The sequence below is a fragment of the Abrus precatorius genome, unplaced genomic scaffold (genome assembly GCF_003935025.1).
Source record: "Abrus precatorius isolate BTA unplaced genomic scaffold, Abrus_2018 Scaffold4, whole genome shotgun sequence".
Classification (NCBI taxonomy): domain Eukaryota; kingdom Viridiplantae; phylum Streptophyta; class Magnoliopsida; order Fabales; family Fabaceae; genus Abrus; species Abrus precatorius.
This window is the reverse complement of record NW_020874384.1, coordinates 12413351-12431870: the sequence shown is the minus strand read 5'-3', so window position 1 is coordinate 12431870 and position 18520 is coordinate 12413351. Positions and strand designations below refer to the sequence as shown.

Genomic DNA, 18520 nt, shown 5'->3' with positions numbered 1-18520 from the left:
AATACCTTTTGATATTCTCATACCAAAATTTTTTGTGGCTAGACAAAGATCCTTCATTTCAAAACTTTTTGCCAATTGTTAATTTAACTTGTTAATTTGTGTCAAACTAAACCATGCAATTAACATGTGTCGACCTATAAATGAAAGATCACATAGTTATTAACATATTTCTTAAAATAGTAGATGAAATCTAGAGTTGTTTATAAACTCATTAAACAGCATGTACTACTATTTTGGTACTTGTTTCAAGTCATACAAGTTTTGTAAAACTTGCATACACAATTATCCTTTCCTGAATCTTTCAAACCTTCTGTTATGTCATATAAATACCTTCCTCTAGTTCCTCATGTAAGAATATTATTTTAACATTTAACTGCTCCAAGTGAAAATTCTATGAAACTACAATGCTAAAAAAAACTTTAACAGTAATAATCTTGACAACAAAAGAGAAAATTTATGTGAAGTCAATTCCTTGTTTTTACTTCAACCCTTTAACTATAAGTCTCACCTTGTATTTGTTGTTGTCAGATTCTTTCATCAACCTATAGACTTACCTATTTTGTAAATCTTTCTTTTCTTTTGGTAACTTGTTAATGACAATGTTCCATTCTTCTAAAGGGATCTCAATCTCCTTTTTCATTGCTAACTCTCACTTAATAGAGTCATTTCCTTCCATAGCCTTAGCAAAATATTCTACCTTATTAGCATTAGTTAACAAAAAATATTGTAATAAAAGAAGATATTTTTCTAGTACTACTGATACTTTATTAAATTTTCACAGTTGGGTCATAGGAGTTTCTGACACTTTTGTTGGTTTTGATTTTGAATCAAATATTGGTTCTACTTTTAACTTAAATTCTACCTTTGTATCTTATCTTCTCAGAAGGTTCTAGTAGTTTACCTATATATAGAGATTTTGTAGACCTGTCCTTATAGAACATGTTCTCATTAAAAGTGACATTTTTATTTTTAATGATTTTCTTATTTTAATCATCCCAAAACCTATAGTTGTACATGTAAGATCCATAGTTAATAAAATAACATTTTCTTGCCTTACAATCTAGTTTATCTCTACTGACAAAGTTTATCAAAACATACGAAACACAACAAAAAACTTTTAAATGTGAAAGACTTACTCTCTTTTCAAACCATACTTCTTCACGTTACTAATAGTCAAAAGAAACCGAGTCACATTCTTCTTGCTCCTTGTTCAAGGTTTTGTTTATTCTTTCTACAACACCATTTTTCTCAGACGTTCTTGGCATTGTCTTGATCATTCTAATCTTATTTTCTTAATAGAAATCCTTAAACTTTTGACTATTATATTCTCCATCATTATTAGATTTCAAACTTTTAACCTTAAAACTTATCTGATTATCAACTTTTGCTTTCCCTCTTTTAATCACAGAAAACACATTAGATTTATTTTTTAAAAAATAAATTCATACTTTTCTTATAAATTCATCAAGGAAGATGACATAATAGTGTGAATTTCCAAGGAATTTTACTAGGCCTAGTCTACAAATATCTGGATGCACCAATTTTAACTTTTCGACTTTATGTCTTTCTTAACTTTTAGAAACTGACTTTTTTCTACTTTCTAAAAATACAATGTTCATAAACACTAACATCAGCATGTTTCAAATTTGATAGTTTATCATTTAATGCCATGAGCTTTATTCTTTTATCACTCGTGTGCCCAAATTTTTTATGCCACAAAGAAGAATTATTGACAGATACAATAACTATTATCATATCTTCTTCTACAATCATGTGAAGAGACTTTCATTTCTTTTCATGAGCTACAACAAGATTATCTTTTGTTATCTTCCACACTTCATCTCTAAAAATGCCTTCATCATCCAACTGATCTTATAAATATTAAATTTTTCTTTGAGACAAAGATATGTCTCATACTATGCAATGTCCATGAGGTCTTACTAGAGGTTCTAATGCAATGTCACACCTTTCCACAATATCAAAAGATTTGTCATCTATAAAGTAAGTCTTCCCAAATTTTCTAGAAACATTGTTAGATAATAATTCTATGGAAGGAGTAGTATGGAATGACACATCTAAGCCCATAACTCATGAGTCAATAGGACTATCCAAGTTGCAAATTAATGCATCTACAAGTTCTGCATACGAGGATTCATCATCATCATGCTTCTTATTTTTATCATTCTTTATTTTCTTTGGAGGTTTACATTGATTGGTAAAGTGACCACTCTTGTCATAATTCTAACAAATAATATTATTCTGACCATTTTGTCTGCCTTTTCCCTCTAGACTTTGATACACTTTGACTTTAATTCTAACCCTTTTGGCCATTTCTTCCTCTACTTTTAGTAAATGTTGAACTAGAAGGAAGATTGAAAGACTCCATTGAATCTCTCCTATGAATGACTTTGCTCACAATCAAGTCACAAAAATCATCAAGCTTTAATCAAATTACATAATACTAACACAAAATTGAACCTCCTTGCATACTTGGAAGCCATTGAAGAACTTGCCTCAAGGAGCTTAAAGCTTATCCTTAGTGAGTTTGAAGATTTGGAAATTATTCCCTGCATTTCCTTTTTCACTCGTTCATATTCGTTTAGAGATTAATCTATTTTTCTCTTGAAATTTGAGATTCTCTACCGATACCCATATTTATCCTTTATTTATTTTTTTCCAATGATCCTTGTTACATGTCTCATAGTATTTTCTGAATATAGACATTTCAATCTTTCTAATGCATCTTTACACTCATAAATTCTTAATTTGTTTTGTACACTTTTGATTGGCTAGTACAACTCTTGTAACTTCCACAAGATAGGAAAGATTATAGATTTAGAGAGCACAAAATGATAAGAAATGATTTTATTGCCACCAAACCCTAAGAATTGTACAATATCATACATCATGGTCTTGCATTGATTTAGAAACTAATGAATTGTTCTTGTGCGTGCATTATATGAATGTTATTTAATTTTGTTTCATCTATTGACTTTTCCTATAATGTTATTTGAAAATATATTTCACTATTTCTTATGTGAATGTCGATTATTTGTATGTATATCCTTATCAAATCAGTATTTATATATTCTCAAGATATTGATGCTTAATTCTTTCTTGAAGATTGAAATGGAGTTGGATGGTGAGGGAGAATGGCTTCAACACACTTCGAACTATAAGAGTGCTTATAAATAATGAGTGACATTTTGGACATATAAGTTACATTTTATTATAGGCCTACAAAAAGCTTCCCCATATAACACTGGTCAATGTTACATTTTAGGTACATATAATTAGATGAAGGTACCTACTTGTTGAATCTTCTTCATCTAGATCTTATTTCAATAACTCTAACACCATAGAGTTTTAATCTAAATTCATCCAAAACCAACATCCACATGGACCAAACATTAAAATAATTCTCAAAATATCAATCTTAACTTTACAATGTTTGATCCTCCATAGAAGTGAACTTAGACTCTTAACATTAAAAGATTCATGAGACAAGTTGACCCTTAGGACTCTCACATTAATGACCTCAATAATGACTCTTCCGATTCCTACTAGATGCTTTATTTTGTTATTATTAAAAGTATAACTACACTTATGTTGGTGAAGAGAATAATTGTTGCTCTAATTGATTTTAAGTGGTGTTAAATATTTCTCAAGTGATTATGTTGTTTTAATTTTCATAAATTAAGGTTTCTATTCTTTTTGGACTGTACCAATTATGTTATTTTCCTAGGAATGTGCTTGAACCCATGTTATGCACTTAAAGTTTAGCAATTTAAGTTACTCTTCTTAATTTGGTAAAATACAATATTTGTATCATATAAATTGATCTTCTACGTGCATAAGAATAAATATTAATTTTCACATGATGGATTAGGTTGATATCGAGATTGAGACTTGATTAGTTAGATGGAAGTGAATAATATTTATTTGATCGAATTGTACATATTGAGATGCTAAATTCTATCAAGTGCATAGATATTTGAGAATGTGAGATTCATGGTATCTTAAGCCATGACCATAAGATTGTTACTGTTGAATTACTTTGTCAAGAAAGTAAGAAGTGTTCTACAAGTTTGAAGAATGAAAGTTTTCTTACATAAATATATAACCCTGATTACATCCCAATGATGTAATGGTTAAACATGCCTTGGTCACTATACGCTAGAACAAACACTCCTATAGAACCAACCAAGAGCACTAAAGATGAAAGTCGACTATCTCCCAAAGAATGGTACTAATGTGACAGAAAAATCAATCTATTTAACTCAAACTGGACCCCGAAAGTGAGTTTGTTGCATGGCCAACAGCCACGTGAACAATCCAAATGACAAACATGACGAGTGTCAAGAGAATTCTGCAAGACTTAAAGGGTGCAACACCAAGAGGATTATGTTCCACGAAAACCCAGAATAGAAGCATACAAATGAACCCTCATTCACACTGGAGTAGGTGCATAACAGATCAAAAATCAACAACAGGCTAAGGCTAGATAACATTTTCTACTCCAAATCAGGGGGAATCACTTGACATTTATTTGTACAGACGGGACTAAACATTCGTTTATTTCCTAAGATCACGCGTCTATATATTTCTTCTCTTAGTTTACAGGTATATTTCCTTTACTTATTTATATGCCCATTTGTAACCGTTCTAAAAATGAAATCAAATGAAATATATTCCTGCATATTTATGACATTTGAAGTTTTTTTTTTATCATAATTCTAAATTTTAGGATTCGATACGATTTACGATTAGAATTGCAATTCAATAACCTTGACGCACAACACTGTATGACTAAACAACTTGAAACAATAAGATATTACACAGAAATGACATTATTCCCCGCACCACAAACAAAAAAGGGGAAAGTGGGGAAGCTAGAAACAAGATGATACACAAATAGGATGATTCATGTTTTCCTGGAATCATGATTCGCATAATTCTAAATATACGAACCATGATTCAAATGAAATTACACATCTTTGCAAGCTAGAGAAAAAGAGGAAGGAGAGAGAGGGGAGGGGGGGGGGTGAGAGGAAGAAAAACACTATATGAACACATCGAAGCAATATTAAAAAGGCAAATACTTGTGCCAGTGTCATAGCTCTGAGAGAATGGCAGGAATGTAATGTGATAACTCTGCTGTCAGTGACTGGAATCCATTTACAAGTTGTGTATGGAAATCCTGATCTTCCTCACCTATCAATCTGAAATGTACCCGGATGGCTCGTTTACAGACAGCCATGAACTCAAGAAGGGCTGCTATAAGTTGCTGTAGTTCCTGTGATCGCAACCTTGTTGCAGGCTCCCCAGACAAAAAGGCTGTGCAAACACTCAAGACTCCACTATTTACCTGCACGAAATAAGAACTGTGCATTCAGACCTGCAAAACTGTAAGTAAAGCATGCAATGCTCATTGTCTGAGTTTTAGTTCAATTGGCAACCACCCACCCTCGCCCCATTCTGGGGATTACAACCCATCAGAAAACACAGAATGCGCTTCTTCCGACCATATTTAAAAGAAAGACTAGCCAAAAAAATGCATGGAACATATGATAGGTAATAAGAACCAATAATAGAACATACTTGAACTGCAACACTGCCTTGGAGGATTCTTTGTAGACTCTGGAGTCTTGGAAGTTGATCCCCCTCAGAGCTACGAGGCTCTTCAAGCTCATTTCTTAATGCAGCAGTTCGTGTTTCAATCATTCCAATTGCATTTTCCACAGGAGAGAATTCAAGGGATTCGGATTTGATTACCAATAGCCTATTTACTAAAGCTGGAAATGAACCCTCAGTCTGAAGAACACTGCGTCTCTTCCATTGATCTTCCAAACCGCCTTGAGTCTTGCCATTTTTGGTAAATGGGGTATCAAACAAGAAACGGTCAAATACTCGAGCACGGACACTTCCAGTAGAGAGAGAGAAAATTCTTTCTCTTCTACTTCCTAGATCCTCATCTTCCATGACTGGATCAACAGCAGTAATCTGAAGATAACAGACTCCAGGCTGTAACTCCTCTGCTTTCACTTGTCTAGAATCTGGAATAATATGCAAAGTGTGATTACCATCCATTCTAGACTCGTATATGTGACTAAGTTTTTCCATTATGTCACCTAGACGTACATCACGGGGCTCGCGATATACATACTCCTTTTTATCAAGTTTCCCAAATCTATCACCATAAAATCCAACCCTGTAGTATGTTGCATCAGTGAAAGGAATTGGACTAGATTCCTGTTCAAGAATTGACTCATAGATATTGGTAAGTAACGTGTGACATTTAGCTAGCTGTCCATAAGCCCTCCTGCTTTTGTAAACTGGGATTACAAGTTCCAGAATGCTTGCACAGAAATGAAAAAGCTCAGCTTGTGAGAAGAGCTTATTAGCAAGCTGCAGGTATTTCACAGCAGAGTCAACTGTCAATTTTGAAGCACCATATCCCTCAACTTCAGCAGCAGACGCTTCAGACGTGATCTCATTGCTGACCATAGGACAAATCTTTCGTAAAGCAGCAACATGATCTTTGCTCCAAACACCATCATTTCTGGCAACAAGAGCCTGCATCAAATTTTGTAATAGTGTAAGGCCAGAGCAAAAATAAAAATGTGTTGTTCTATATATAAAATGAACTTTCCAGCTCTACCATCCCCCACCTCCCATACCATAAAGTAAAAATGATAAAGCCTAAAATGGATAGTAAAAATAACAAAAATATTGATAGAGATTGTATGAACCCTACCATTTGGATTCTCTTAAAATTCATATTGCACTATTGATAGATATTAATTTATCTTGCTTCAGATAATTAACAACGTAATAACTAGAGCTATTAGGTTCTTTGATATGTTAATAACATCTACTTGACCATGTTGGCCAAGGTTTTAAAGTTTAACTTTTTCAATGAAAGAAGAAATCAATGAAACAGGATTTGCAATGTAGATTGAATTGCTACTTTATGTGATTTTATTTAGAATTTTAATTTCAAAAGAATTGGTATATATTTCTTAGAGAAAGAAAATTACAAAATCACTAGGTGTTCGAGAGACCTAGTTATCTCCCAGATGCAGAGTCTATTCTCTTCTGAGATGCCCCCATTGGCACCACTCCCAACCCATATATTCCCCCGACTAACCCATAATCGAATCAGTATTTCTCCCTCTCTCCTACTCTAATCGTGCCAGCTGGCCAATTAGTTACAAAACCCATTGCTATCACTCAATCTGCATGTCCTACCCACGTCATTTTTCTTCTTTCCATTCCTTCTCATGTATACCTTGTCATAAGGTAAATTACACTGGCTGATAGGGGCAACGACCTTAACTGCCTCACTAATCACTATCTCCAGGGGTCCTAACATAGACATTGGTAGAGCCTTGATTATTTTATAATACTGATACTTCCTTTATTCAGAAAGTATCTGATATTTCAGTTGAAGGAGCACCCTGTCCTAGAGCAGTACTCTAGATTTACCAGGGGAGTACCCTGCCATGAGGAGTACTTCGGTTGTTCTATATATTAATTTGAAATAAGAAAAGGTATCAAGCACGCCTAGGATAGAAAGAGAGAAAGTATGAAGAATGCCCAGCAAACTAACAAATAGTTTTCATTTTGAATGATCAGAAAAGTCTAGAACTTTCAAGAAATGGAAAACAAAAATCATAAAGTAGGATTCAAATTTGAAATTAGAAATTCAATGAAGGCCAGGAAGAAGTTTTCTTTCATTAAAAAAAGGTTGCCCATAATTACACATCCTCCCAGAAACAAAAAGTTTAATCTGGTTCATGCAAATCTATTAATTTTCAATTTAGAACTTAGTTTTATCCATCTCAAATAAGCTCTTACAAACATGTTTATATTAGTCCCTGGCACACACTGTAGGTTAATTCAGTCTTTTTTGTCCAGACAGTGTTCCTTTACACACTTCATCTATATATCAACTCTTAAATATCTGGTATTTTGTTCAATAAGTGCTCATTTGGGTGCGACTTTCATACTTTAAGATGTCTAGTAGGGACTAAAGTTTTAATTTAACCTCTAATTTTAGCATATACAGATAGGCTTGTACTGAGTGAATGTACTTTGATCAAGTTGAACAGCTTTTTGCAAGAGCAGAGATATTTTAAAGGAGAAAAGAAAACAAAAATTACTGACTTTCATTTAACAGCTAAAGCTTGCAAGAGAAGTAGATCTTCATAGCCATTAGTCAGATATCTAATTGAAGAAAACAAAGGAAAGAATAAAAAATTATTCATTTTTTAGATATTGATAAGTTTAGCTAGTCAGTTTGAATCTGTAACAAAACACTCAAGGAGAATGCAGGAATGAGATAACTAGTATGTTCACTTTTTGCTAATTTCCTGCCTAATAGCATGCAACCTAATTTTTCATATTAAGAAAACAGAGAACGGTTTATGTAGAAATTTAAGATCGAAGGACAACAATAACGCATCCCATCTATAGATAAAGTTAACACTGGTTCAAACAAATTGCTGCTTAATTTGTCTTGAGATTGTCAAGACAAGCTAAGTTAATTCAAAGTGTAACTGGTCTGTCACAATTCCCAATTGAAATAACAATATGAAAGAAACAACAATTTGAAAATCACAACTACACTGATCCAAAAGCCGAGTAAAAGAGAATGTCAATAATTACTGATCATACCAGCATTCATAATTTATCTAAGCCTTGAAAATGCCCATCACAACAATCTATGCATGAGAAAAAAGTCTTAGAAAAAAAAATCATGTCTCTACCTGCATTACAACACCAGCAACAGCAACAGCACACTGAGCAGCTTCAGCCCATGATTGCATTTCCTGATGCGCATCACACAGGTGAAGTAACCACATTATGTGAAGATCAGGGACTGGGGCAAATGCCATTGCCAGTTTATAGAAGCTTTCAGCAACAGCATATCTATCCATCGTCATCATGGGGGCCTGAAATAGAGATTACACCTAATATTTAAACGGAAGCCCATTAAGCAGGTTGTAATATTCAAGAACCAAGCCATGAACATATAAGCATTCAGAATGGGCAGATTCATTCCACCTCCATCATGAAAATGAAATAAAAAAGAAAATGATTTGATATAAGGAGGGAAGAGAGGCATGTAACGCCAGATTATACAAATAGAATCTAGGGTGCGTTTGATTAAACAGCTTATTAAGCACTCGTCCAATAGGGGCTTGTCAAATAAACTTATGTAGGTAGAATTCACCATGAAGCTTACAATAAGCTACAACAGGCATATAGAATGGTCATAAGCCACTTTCCGTAGCTTAACCAAACATATGGAAGGCTCAATTTGAATTTCTCAATAAGTACTTATATTATTAGAAAAAAAAAGAGGGTAAAATATATCAAATCTATCCCACTAGTTAAAATCAACTAATGGACATCAACTTTTTCAGAAGCTTTTTCATCTAACTTCTCCCAAAAGCTAAAGTACATAAGTGGATTTTAACTTGTGAGAGAAGTTTCATTCATTTTACCACCTTATTGTCTATTCCTATAACTGTCATTGGGAGATTTAACCAAACTATGCCTAGTACTTAATGTGATAAAAAAGGAGATGAATCAATTTGAATAATAAAATGCTGGCGGGAGGGGGGGTAATCCACATTTTGACATACACATCCAAGTTAAAAATGGTTTATCACTGGGTAATACTGTACATCTAAACTCCACATCTCAATAACGTTGGAGGGATTACAAAAAGAAATTTTGTAGTTACTAGTAAGGTCAATGGCTTTATGTGATTCATGTAATTGACTTCACCTAGTGGGATAAAGTTTGGATGTTGTTTGTACTCCACATCTCAATTCATTATAATTCAGATGAAGTGCTGTCACAATCTCCTTATACCCCATTTCCCATCACACTTAATGGATCTCAACGTCAAAGGTGATCTAATTTTCATTTCTAGAGCATCACAGCCATATAAAAGTTTGCTACCAATGCAGTCCACACTCCACATACAATGATGCTTTGACTTAACATCAGTGTAATTAAATGGTGGTTATGGCAGCGCCATGGAGCCTAACAGTGGCATTTTTCCCCCACACCCCATGAGCATGGCAGTTTTAAACTGGTTATAGATGGCAGCACTCTGGCGGCCATTATGCACCTAGCGGCCATGGCGGAAAACGTGGGTTTTCAAAGAAAAAAATGAAATGGGCCTCTGACGTGACCCAGTCCAAAGTGACCCATGAACACCAAAACCCTACGAAAGAGTCTTTTTTGTCCTCAATGTCTCTTTTCTCATTCTCAGCGTCTCTCATCCAGTGACTGCTGCTGCCACTGCTCCTGCAAGTCTATTTTTCAGGTGGGTGAACTTTGTTTTGTTTTCAAGTTCTTTATTATTTCCCTTCTCTATTTTGTCCTCTTTTTTCTCTCTCTTTTCTCCTTGAATTGGTTTTCAGTTTCCTTTTTTTTAGTTTTCCCTCTCCCCTTCTGTTACACTCCCCCATTTTTTCCATTTTTCCTTATTATTCTGTTTTCTTGATTCTATTGTTCTGTTTTCACTTCCAATTTTCCTTCTCCATTTTAATTTTTTTATTCTCAGTTCTCTTTTAATTTCAGTTTTTTTTCCTCTATTTTAAAAGCATTTTATTTTATTTCTTTCATATGCAGTTAGTTTTTTATTTTCATATCATTGCAGTATGTATGTATGTGTGTGTATATATAATGACTGCCATCAGCCATGCTTCCCCAATGGCATCCACCATAATTTTATGTCAGTTTTTTTGCTGTATGCCATGAACCCGCCATCCATCATTGATAACATTGCTTAACATAAGGAGAAGATACCTATAACCCAAAATGACTAGCACAAGATTGAAGAGTATATTTGTCATTGAAAAATTACACAAGTTTAAGTGTTATGACCAGTCCACCGCAGCAACAGGAACTGTGTATGTGGGAAGCAGAAAGCCTTGATACTTATTAATGTGTCAAAGCTTTTACTTGGAACAAGTAGCAAGGGCTCCATCAGCATGCAGGTCTCCAGGGTTTAATACATGAACATTTGCCACCTTATTACATATACCCTAAAGATCTTTTCCAAGTAGCAAGGGCTCCATCAGCATGCAGGTCTCCAGGGTTTAATACATGAACATTTGCCACCTTATTACATATACCCTAAAGATCTTTTGTATTTTTTAATCATTTAGCACAGCTAACGCTTACGGAAAATTTTCTCCTTTAAATTTTGCAGAGCCATTGAATGTATTTGTCCATGACAGTCAACCTTGACATAAATTCAAAGCCTAACATAATACTATTAATGCATAAAAAATTAGACTTACCAATAGCGCATGCTCCAAGCTAGCATCAAGGGCCAAAAGAAGACTGTCAGAAAGATATTTCACCTCAGACCACGTCCATCTATTCTCAGTCATTTTCTCTGGTATAGTGACAAGAGCATTCTCAGGTAATCCACACTCCTTCAACAAGCAAGCACTTTTAGTTTCATCCTTCATTTCATCTAAAGACTTCCTAAGTCGCCGTGCTTCACCACTCTCTTCTAGGCTTCCATCAGATCTCATCTGAGTCACTTGCACATCAGACATTAGCTCTGACAATGTGATAATCAACATAACTCTCAATCTTGCTGTCTGCATAAAATAATGAAATGAACTCTGCACAAATTGAAGAAACCAAAAACAAGGTCTAGATTAATATAATATGAAACCAACCAGTGTAACAAATTTTAAAATTTAAGTGAATGGAAACATACCTTCACAAGTACTTGAAGCCCAACAACTGCCCTTTTCCTGATGTTTTCATTTCGGAAAACAGCAAGCCGAAGGAGATGGAATGTGACTTGCTTTAGAAAACGGTCATTTTCCCTTGCCATCAAAGTTGCCCCATGTAAATCAAACACGCTGTTAAATACAGGAAAATATGCTTTCCAAAATGTCAAAGGCTGATTTCTGGATAAAAAGCTCATGAACACAGCAGTGATACAATCAAGTTTTCCATAATCAGTAGCAATGCTATGTGATGCTGCCATCATGGAGAACTTTTCAGTCACCTCCAAAACTTGAAGACTGATAGAGGCACTCAAATTTTCCTCCCAAAGTTCCTACAAATATAGACACCCATAACAAAAAGAGGACGAGAGAGAAGTATCAGTTAGCAAAAGTAGGGGAAAATAAAAACATCATACACGAGTAGAAAGAAATTCCTTTCACGTGAAACAGTAAATATATATAAGTTCAAAATGCAGTCGCAGCTGAAGATTTAATTTGGGAATTGTGCATAACATCAGAATCCTTGACCCACAAAATATAGTAACAATTGAAGCCTACAGAAGGAAGTTTACAACATGAATTAATTTAGAAAAATTGGCAGAAACATGCCACATCCTTCTTTTACTCATGAAAACATGTTAAAATAAATTATGTATTTAACTAAAGAAGTAAAGAGTACCAATTTCTGCCTCAAAAGTGGATGTAAAGATTCTCGAAGTGCTTGGGCAGAAGCTCCAATCCTAGAAGACTGTGCTTGAGCTAGAGCCTCTCTCAAGGAATATGGCTGACTAGGAGAGCTTAACTGGGAATTTACTCTCTGCCATAAATATCCATTATCAGGTGTTCCCTGAGGCAGCCACAAAAATTTAAGGCATAAGATGCACAAAATGCAATAATCTACATCCAGTACTAAATCCAAATAAGGAAGCAAACCAAGCAGTAACAATACATCAAACAGAGAAAAATATACTAGAATATTACACTAGTGATAGCTAATTACTAAAACTCACCCTGACTTCCTGCCTTGAGGCCTCAGACAGATAATTGTTAATTGCAGGAGAAAGTCTGTCAGAGTACTTGGGGGAAGCAGGTGCCTCCCCTACTGGGTTGCGAGAACTGGAGCCAAGCAACATGCCATCAGCAGGTTTTTTGTGCTGTAAAATGAGGTAGAGTTAATGGAGCAATTATGACAATTGACAAAAACAAAATTGCAGGCCACACATTTGTTATCCATATCGTAAGTGTTCAGCATCAACAAAAATTATTAATCAAGGGCAATCAATCACATGAATAGGATGAATGACAAACTACAGCATAAAGTGCCACCTCAAATAGAAGCAAGCATTCCTCCATGAGCTTGAAAAACAATCTAGTCCGGGCAATGCTTTGCTGCCATGCCTTGACAAGTGATGCACCATCAAGGTTTCGAACTATTTGCAAAATTACAATTGAAACTTCACGCTTTTCAACAGAATTGAGGTTGTAGAAAACAGGCATTTCATCTAGTATCTGTAAACCAACAAAATATATTAGAGAAATTAGAAGTAATAATTTTTTACAAAGTAACATGATCAAATGTTAGCCACACCCATATGATATTCCATTTATTTTCCATATGATATTACAACAAATATTCTTCATTCTAATTCAATTAACCTACACCTTTGCTTCAGTACAAGCAGGTGGGCATGGTCCAACATCTACTCCATGTTAATTTAGTGAAAAGTAAAAGAAAAGTTTTTTTTTTCCTACATGCTTATTTAGTGAATCTAGGGCTTTAAAGGAACATTAGAAAAGAGTGAAAATGACAAAAATGAAAATGTTAAGATGAGTGGTCACATGAGAAAGAACAGAATAAGAATGATCGTTTACACAAGAAGCTGGGAGTAGCACTGTTAGTGAAAAAATATAGTAGAAAAACAATTAAAAGTGGTTTGGATCCGTGCATAAAATGCACTGAAAGCACTAATTAGGAGAGTAGATGACATGATTTTTAGTCCAATAGAAAGGAGTAGAAGGAAACTCAAAAGAACTTCAAAGAAAATTATCAAAAGATATCTAATGATAAATAATATATCAGAGAATTTGGTTTTTGATTGAGCTCAATGACATCATGTGATCCATGCAGTCGACCTCACCTTGTGAAATCAGATTACCTACCATATGCTTGTTTAACATCAAGGCAGCATATTTTGGGAAAGTAATAGGCTATCTACTGGAAAACATGTTGGTTCCAAGGCCCTAATTACCATGTATAATTAGCAATTTACATATTCATGTTTTAACAAGGTATGAAATCATAAATAGTTGAGTTTAATGTGACTCAATATATACTATAGATCTAATTCCGCAGGTGAAACAAAATTCAATATGGTCAATGAAGATTACAAAGAATAACCACAACTCTCAAGCCCATATCCAAATTAGGGTTGGCAATTAGATACAGACACACATAATATTTTCCTCAATGAATAAGGTATTTACACATCAAATGGGGGTCCAGGTATGGATAATTTCCCTGAATTTTACACCTAAAATTTGGAAGATTTTTAAATAATTTCCTACTTATGTAATTTGTTTGTAATGCTTTATAATTAGAAAGAACATATTTTTTAAATTGTTATATACTTTACTTTTAATCAATGATCTTCTTTTATCATTGATGTTATAACAGCATTCATGTTTTATTAGTTTGTCAAACAAATATATGATGGGATGGGAGACCATATTCAAGGTTATTAAAATGTTGACAATGGGTCTAGAACTAGATACAGGTACATGGGTACCCAATCGAATCCTACAGATAATTAAATTCTTACCAACAAATGTATCAGTCTAGATATGGAAATGGATATTAAAAAAATAACCCAGGTAAGAGGATGGGTATCATAGTACCCCATATCCAAATTCTATCCGTTCTCATCTCTAATCCAAATGAACTAAAAATCCTTACTGTTGTGCTGAGATTTAGTACATTCAACATCAGACATACACACGCTCATACAGGCAAGATCCTGGTACGGCACTTCTTAAGGAATCAAAAACTAAAAAGTATTTAACGAAAAACACATTTATTGAATTAGGAATTTCAAAAATTTTAATTTTCATTTAATACTTTTGTTTTTCAAATCCCCAATTAGTGCACAGAGATTGTTAGTACTTTTCATACACACTAGCACATATAGCTGTGAGCACAGCCCAATGACAAAATTTGTGATGGCTGCAGTTCTGAGTCTACTGGCATAGTCTCCTTTTCAGCCATAAAATTCCATGTAAACTGTCCTGACACAATAATTCAATCTTCAAACAATTTTTATGTACACGATAAAAATTATATATTCTACATTTTTCTATTATGCCCTTGATTGAAAGAGCAACTCAGCGTTTGTAACCTGAAAAGACAAGGATTATGAATACAAGTGCTTTGCTATCTAGTTTCCTCCATATAAAGTAATTGGATTTCAACCCTTTTATTAGAGTGTCGGTCTCTTTTGTCAATTGTATTTATCTAATTGATTTCACTCTATTATCAACAACTGATTATCAAATCTAAAAGATAAATTGAACCATAGTTATCCGTGGCAGGCTATAGTGTAACAAGTAGCCATAGGCCACTACAAAAGTTGAAAAGTGGAACATTTCTAAATAGTGGTCAATAGCAACACTAAATCTTAGCTTTTCAAAAAAATCTCATTTTTTCTCTCAAAAAACGTTTTGAGGGATTTTACTTTTATTGTTAGTTACTTGTATGTTTTGCTTAATAGCTATGAGATTTTATCTTTAATAATGAATATGTAACGATTTTGAGGGTTTTTTTTTTTCAGCGTTTATTTATGTAGTATAAACTATTTAATTTATAAATAAATTTCTAAATAAAAAACATCCCAGCGTTATCTGACTATAGCAATTTTTGTGTCGACCCCCTAAGCTGCCATCAGAGATTGATAACTGATTGAATCTAAGATTTTGGAACATCAATTAAAATTCTAGGTTTCTATTCAGTTAACAAACTCATTGAATATTTATGTTTTTCTCAATTAAGTATCTTGTATGTATGATCATCAAAAATAGTAATATGAGAGAACAATTATTGCATGATCATTAGGCAATAGTTGAATTAGAACAAATGACTAGCAATTGACCAAGACCTAATTCATAAGAGAATTAGGGAAAAAATCTAGTGAATTCATAAGTGAGACCAGAGCCCTAGGCAGCTAAGCCTATTCATAATTGGTTTCGATAGAACTCAGTTGATTGAATCACACACAATACCAAATAAAGAGCCAAAACTGGACTAAAAGATCAAGACTCAACAGTATTTGAAAAAAATACCAGAGCAAAAGCTCTGAAACCAAACGTCCCATCCTATATACCTCTAATAAATTGTCCTAACTAACTCTTCCCACGCTGGCATTCCCATCCTCTTGTCCCTTCTTTCTTCTAGTATACACCTTCCAGACCTTGGGCTTTATTTCAATACTCAGAAACTCATCCACTGAATTATTGGACCTATCAGGTTTCTGTTTTAAGTATTTGTTTGTCTCGTTGCTTTTTTACTTCTTGTTTGACTGGTTTTCTATAAATGACAATCTGCTCAACCATTTTGTTAGTCTCAATAATCGCAGATTCGATAGACTTGGCACTTGTTGCAAGTCTCTGTGAAACAATATTTAGGGTCTTTTTACTACTCCCAACAGGTATACCTGCCCAGAGGCAAAACCACACAACACAACGTCTGCAAATAGCCCAATATCAAACCAGAATAAGCTATAACACCATATTATATAAGAAATAAATTAGACCTAATCAACATCAAAAACTAGTTTAAGGGTGAAGGATTGTCCAAGTCTTACAAGGAGTATTTTGACCATATGCTTAGACTATGAGGAACATCTTAACACAATTATCAGAACATGTTGGCATGAAACTCGTACAGATTGTGATCCTTTAACTTCAAATACAATGTGCAAAATTGTCCAAGAATGTTTAATATTTTTTAAAAGCAAAAAATCCACATAATAGTAATTAAACATGGACACACAAAGCTCCACATTATAATTTTCAATTAAAATAATAAGGCATAAACAAATTAAAATTATAATAATTTTATACCTGTCCAACAAGTGGGAAATATAGCTGAGCAATATACAACTTATCTTCAGGCTTCTGGTATCTCACATCAAACTCATGTTTGCACAAGAGCACTACCAAGATTCTTGCTGCCTACAGATGGGATACACAAGGATGATAATGTCTAATTAAAACATTTTGAATTAGAAATGATAAAACTTCCATTAGACAGAAGAAAATCAAGATTACATTAACAAAACCCACCTTTGCTCGAAGAGACAAATCTTCATGATCCCAAGTAACAAAGAGTTCTTGAATTAATACTGACGAAAGGTAGTTCCTAAAACAAGAGACTACACAATCAAATATGTGGGGCAATATAAAATTTCAAAATTTCCCCTGGCACAAATTCACCAGTTCATTATATAACATAAGTAATAACGGAGTAAGAATTATTCCATTAGTTACGATGGTACGACCAATAAAGCATAGTTTCATTTCGGATAGTTCATCTGAAAGAACTGGTTTATAATTTCTGAAAGAAAGAACGTAATGCTATTTTATTTGAATGACCTAATGAGGGATGCCCCAATGTAGACAGCACTCCCTGATTAGACAGAATAACAAGAATGACCCTGAATATTCAAGAGATTCAGGACTCCCTAATTCCACTATTGTCCAGTTACTAATTCCCTCCTCTTACATAACCTCTTATTTATAGCCTACTAGGCCCCCCCCCCCCACCCAAAAAAAAACTGACTAACTTTATGTTTAATTGGTCAGTCTCCTCCAGCTGTAATTTTCTTGTTTTTCCTTTCATATACCTTCCTAATTAAAGGCCTAATGGCCTCGTTTCTAACATCATCATAGGTCAACTAACAGAGTTATCATCAGCAAACAACATAGATAGGAGTATAAAAATATAAAATGCATAACAGTTAAAAACTATGCTAAAAATCTCACTGCATGGATTATGATATTTCATAAGTTAATATATATGCCAAAGATGACATGATAGAGTACCTATCTGAAGGATCCCTCCCTGGCATTTCCACAAATAGATCGTGGTCACATATTATTTGTAAGAAGGTAAGTTTGCATTCATGAAGTACTGATTGACAGACACCAGAGAACTTATCAAGATATAATGATACCTGCAATAAACAATAAATTTTGCAAAAGTCACAAAATCACAGCAAGATAAAAAAAAAATAAAAAAATCATGGGATATAACACCCCAAAAAAAAAAAAAGTAACACCTTCCAACATTAACATTCATAGGAACCAATATCGCATTTCAAAAAGATAACCATATGTTGTAAACTGTCTCTCAACTAAATCACACACTAGATATTTATATAATGAATATAACAACAAATACAACAACAACCAAGCCTTATCTTGGTAAGGTAGGCTACATGGATCACACTACTACATGAATATAACAATAAATATGATGATAAAATTTTCCTAATTACCATAATTCATGATACACTGAATTTATTATTAAAATTTACATCTCTAAAAAAAGCTACCGCAGGCAAATAATATGCAACATACTTACAAAAATAACTATTTTAAAGACCTCTCAAATATTTGAGAAAAACACCAACCAGTTGATCTTTTAAATTGACAAAATTAGTATTGGTCTCTCTAAATAGAATCTTTATTATGAC

General features: G+C 33.8%; 1 protein-coding gene across 2 annotated transcripts in view; it reads right to left on the bottom strand.

Annotated features, from left to right (window-relative positions):
* Positions 1–4792: 4792 nt before the first annotated feature.
* Positions 4793–18520, bottom strand: part of LOC113864914 (guanine nucleotide exchange factor SPIKE 1) — a 31461-nt gene continuing 17733 nt past the window's right edge. For both annotated transcript variants that reach the window (XM_027499147.1, XM_027499148.1), the window contains exons 20-30: positions 17868–17998; positions 17109–17184; positions 16887–16997; positions 13101–13283; positions 12785–12928; positions 12454–12621; positions 11759–12106; positions 11328–11660; positions 8772–8957; positions 5602–6576; positions 4793–5368 (exon numbers count right to left, since the gene is read on the bottom strand). In XM_027499147.1, coding sequence (XP_027354948.1) covers positions 5114–5368; positions 5602–6576; positions 8772–8957; positions 11328–11660; positions 11759–12106; positions 12454–12621; positions 12785–12928; positions 13101–13283; positions 16887–16997; positions 17109–17184; positions 17868–17998 — 2910 coding nt within the window. In that variant the 3' untranslated portion in view covers positions 4793–5113. The remainder of the gene's footprint in view (positions 5369–5601; positions 6577–8771; positions 8958–11327; positions 11661–11758; positions 12107–12453; positions 12622–12784; positions 12929–13100; positions 13284–16886; positions 16998–17108; positions 17185–17867; positions 17999–18520) is intronic.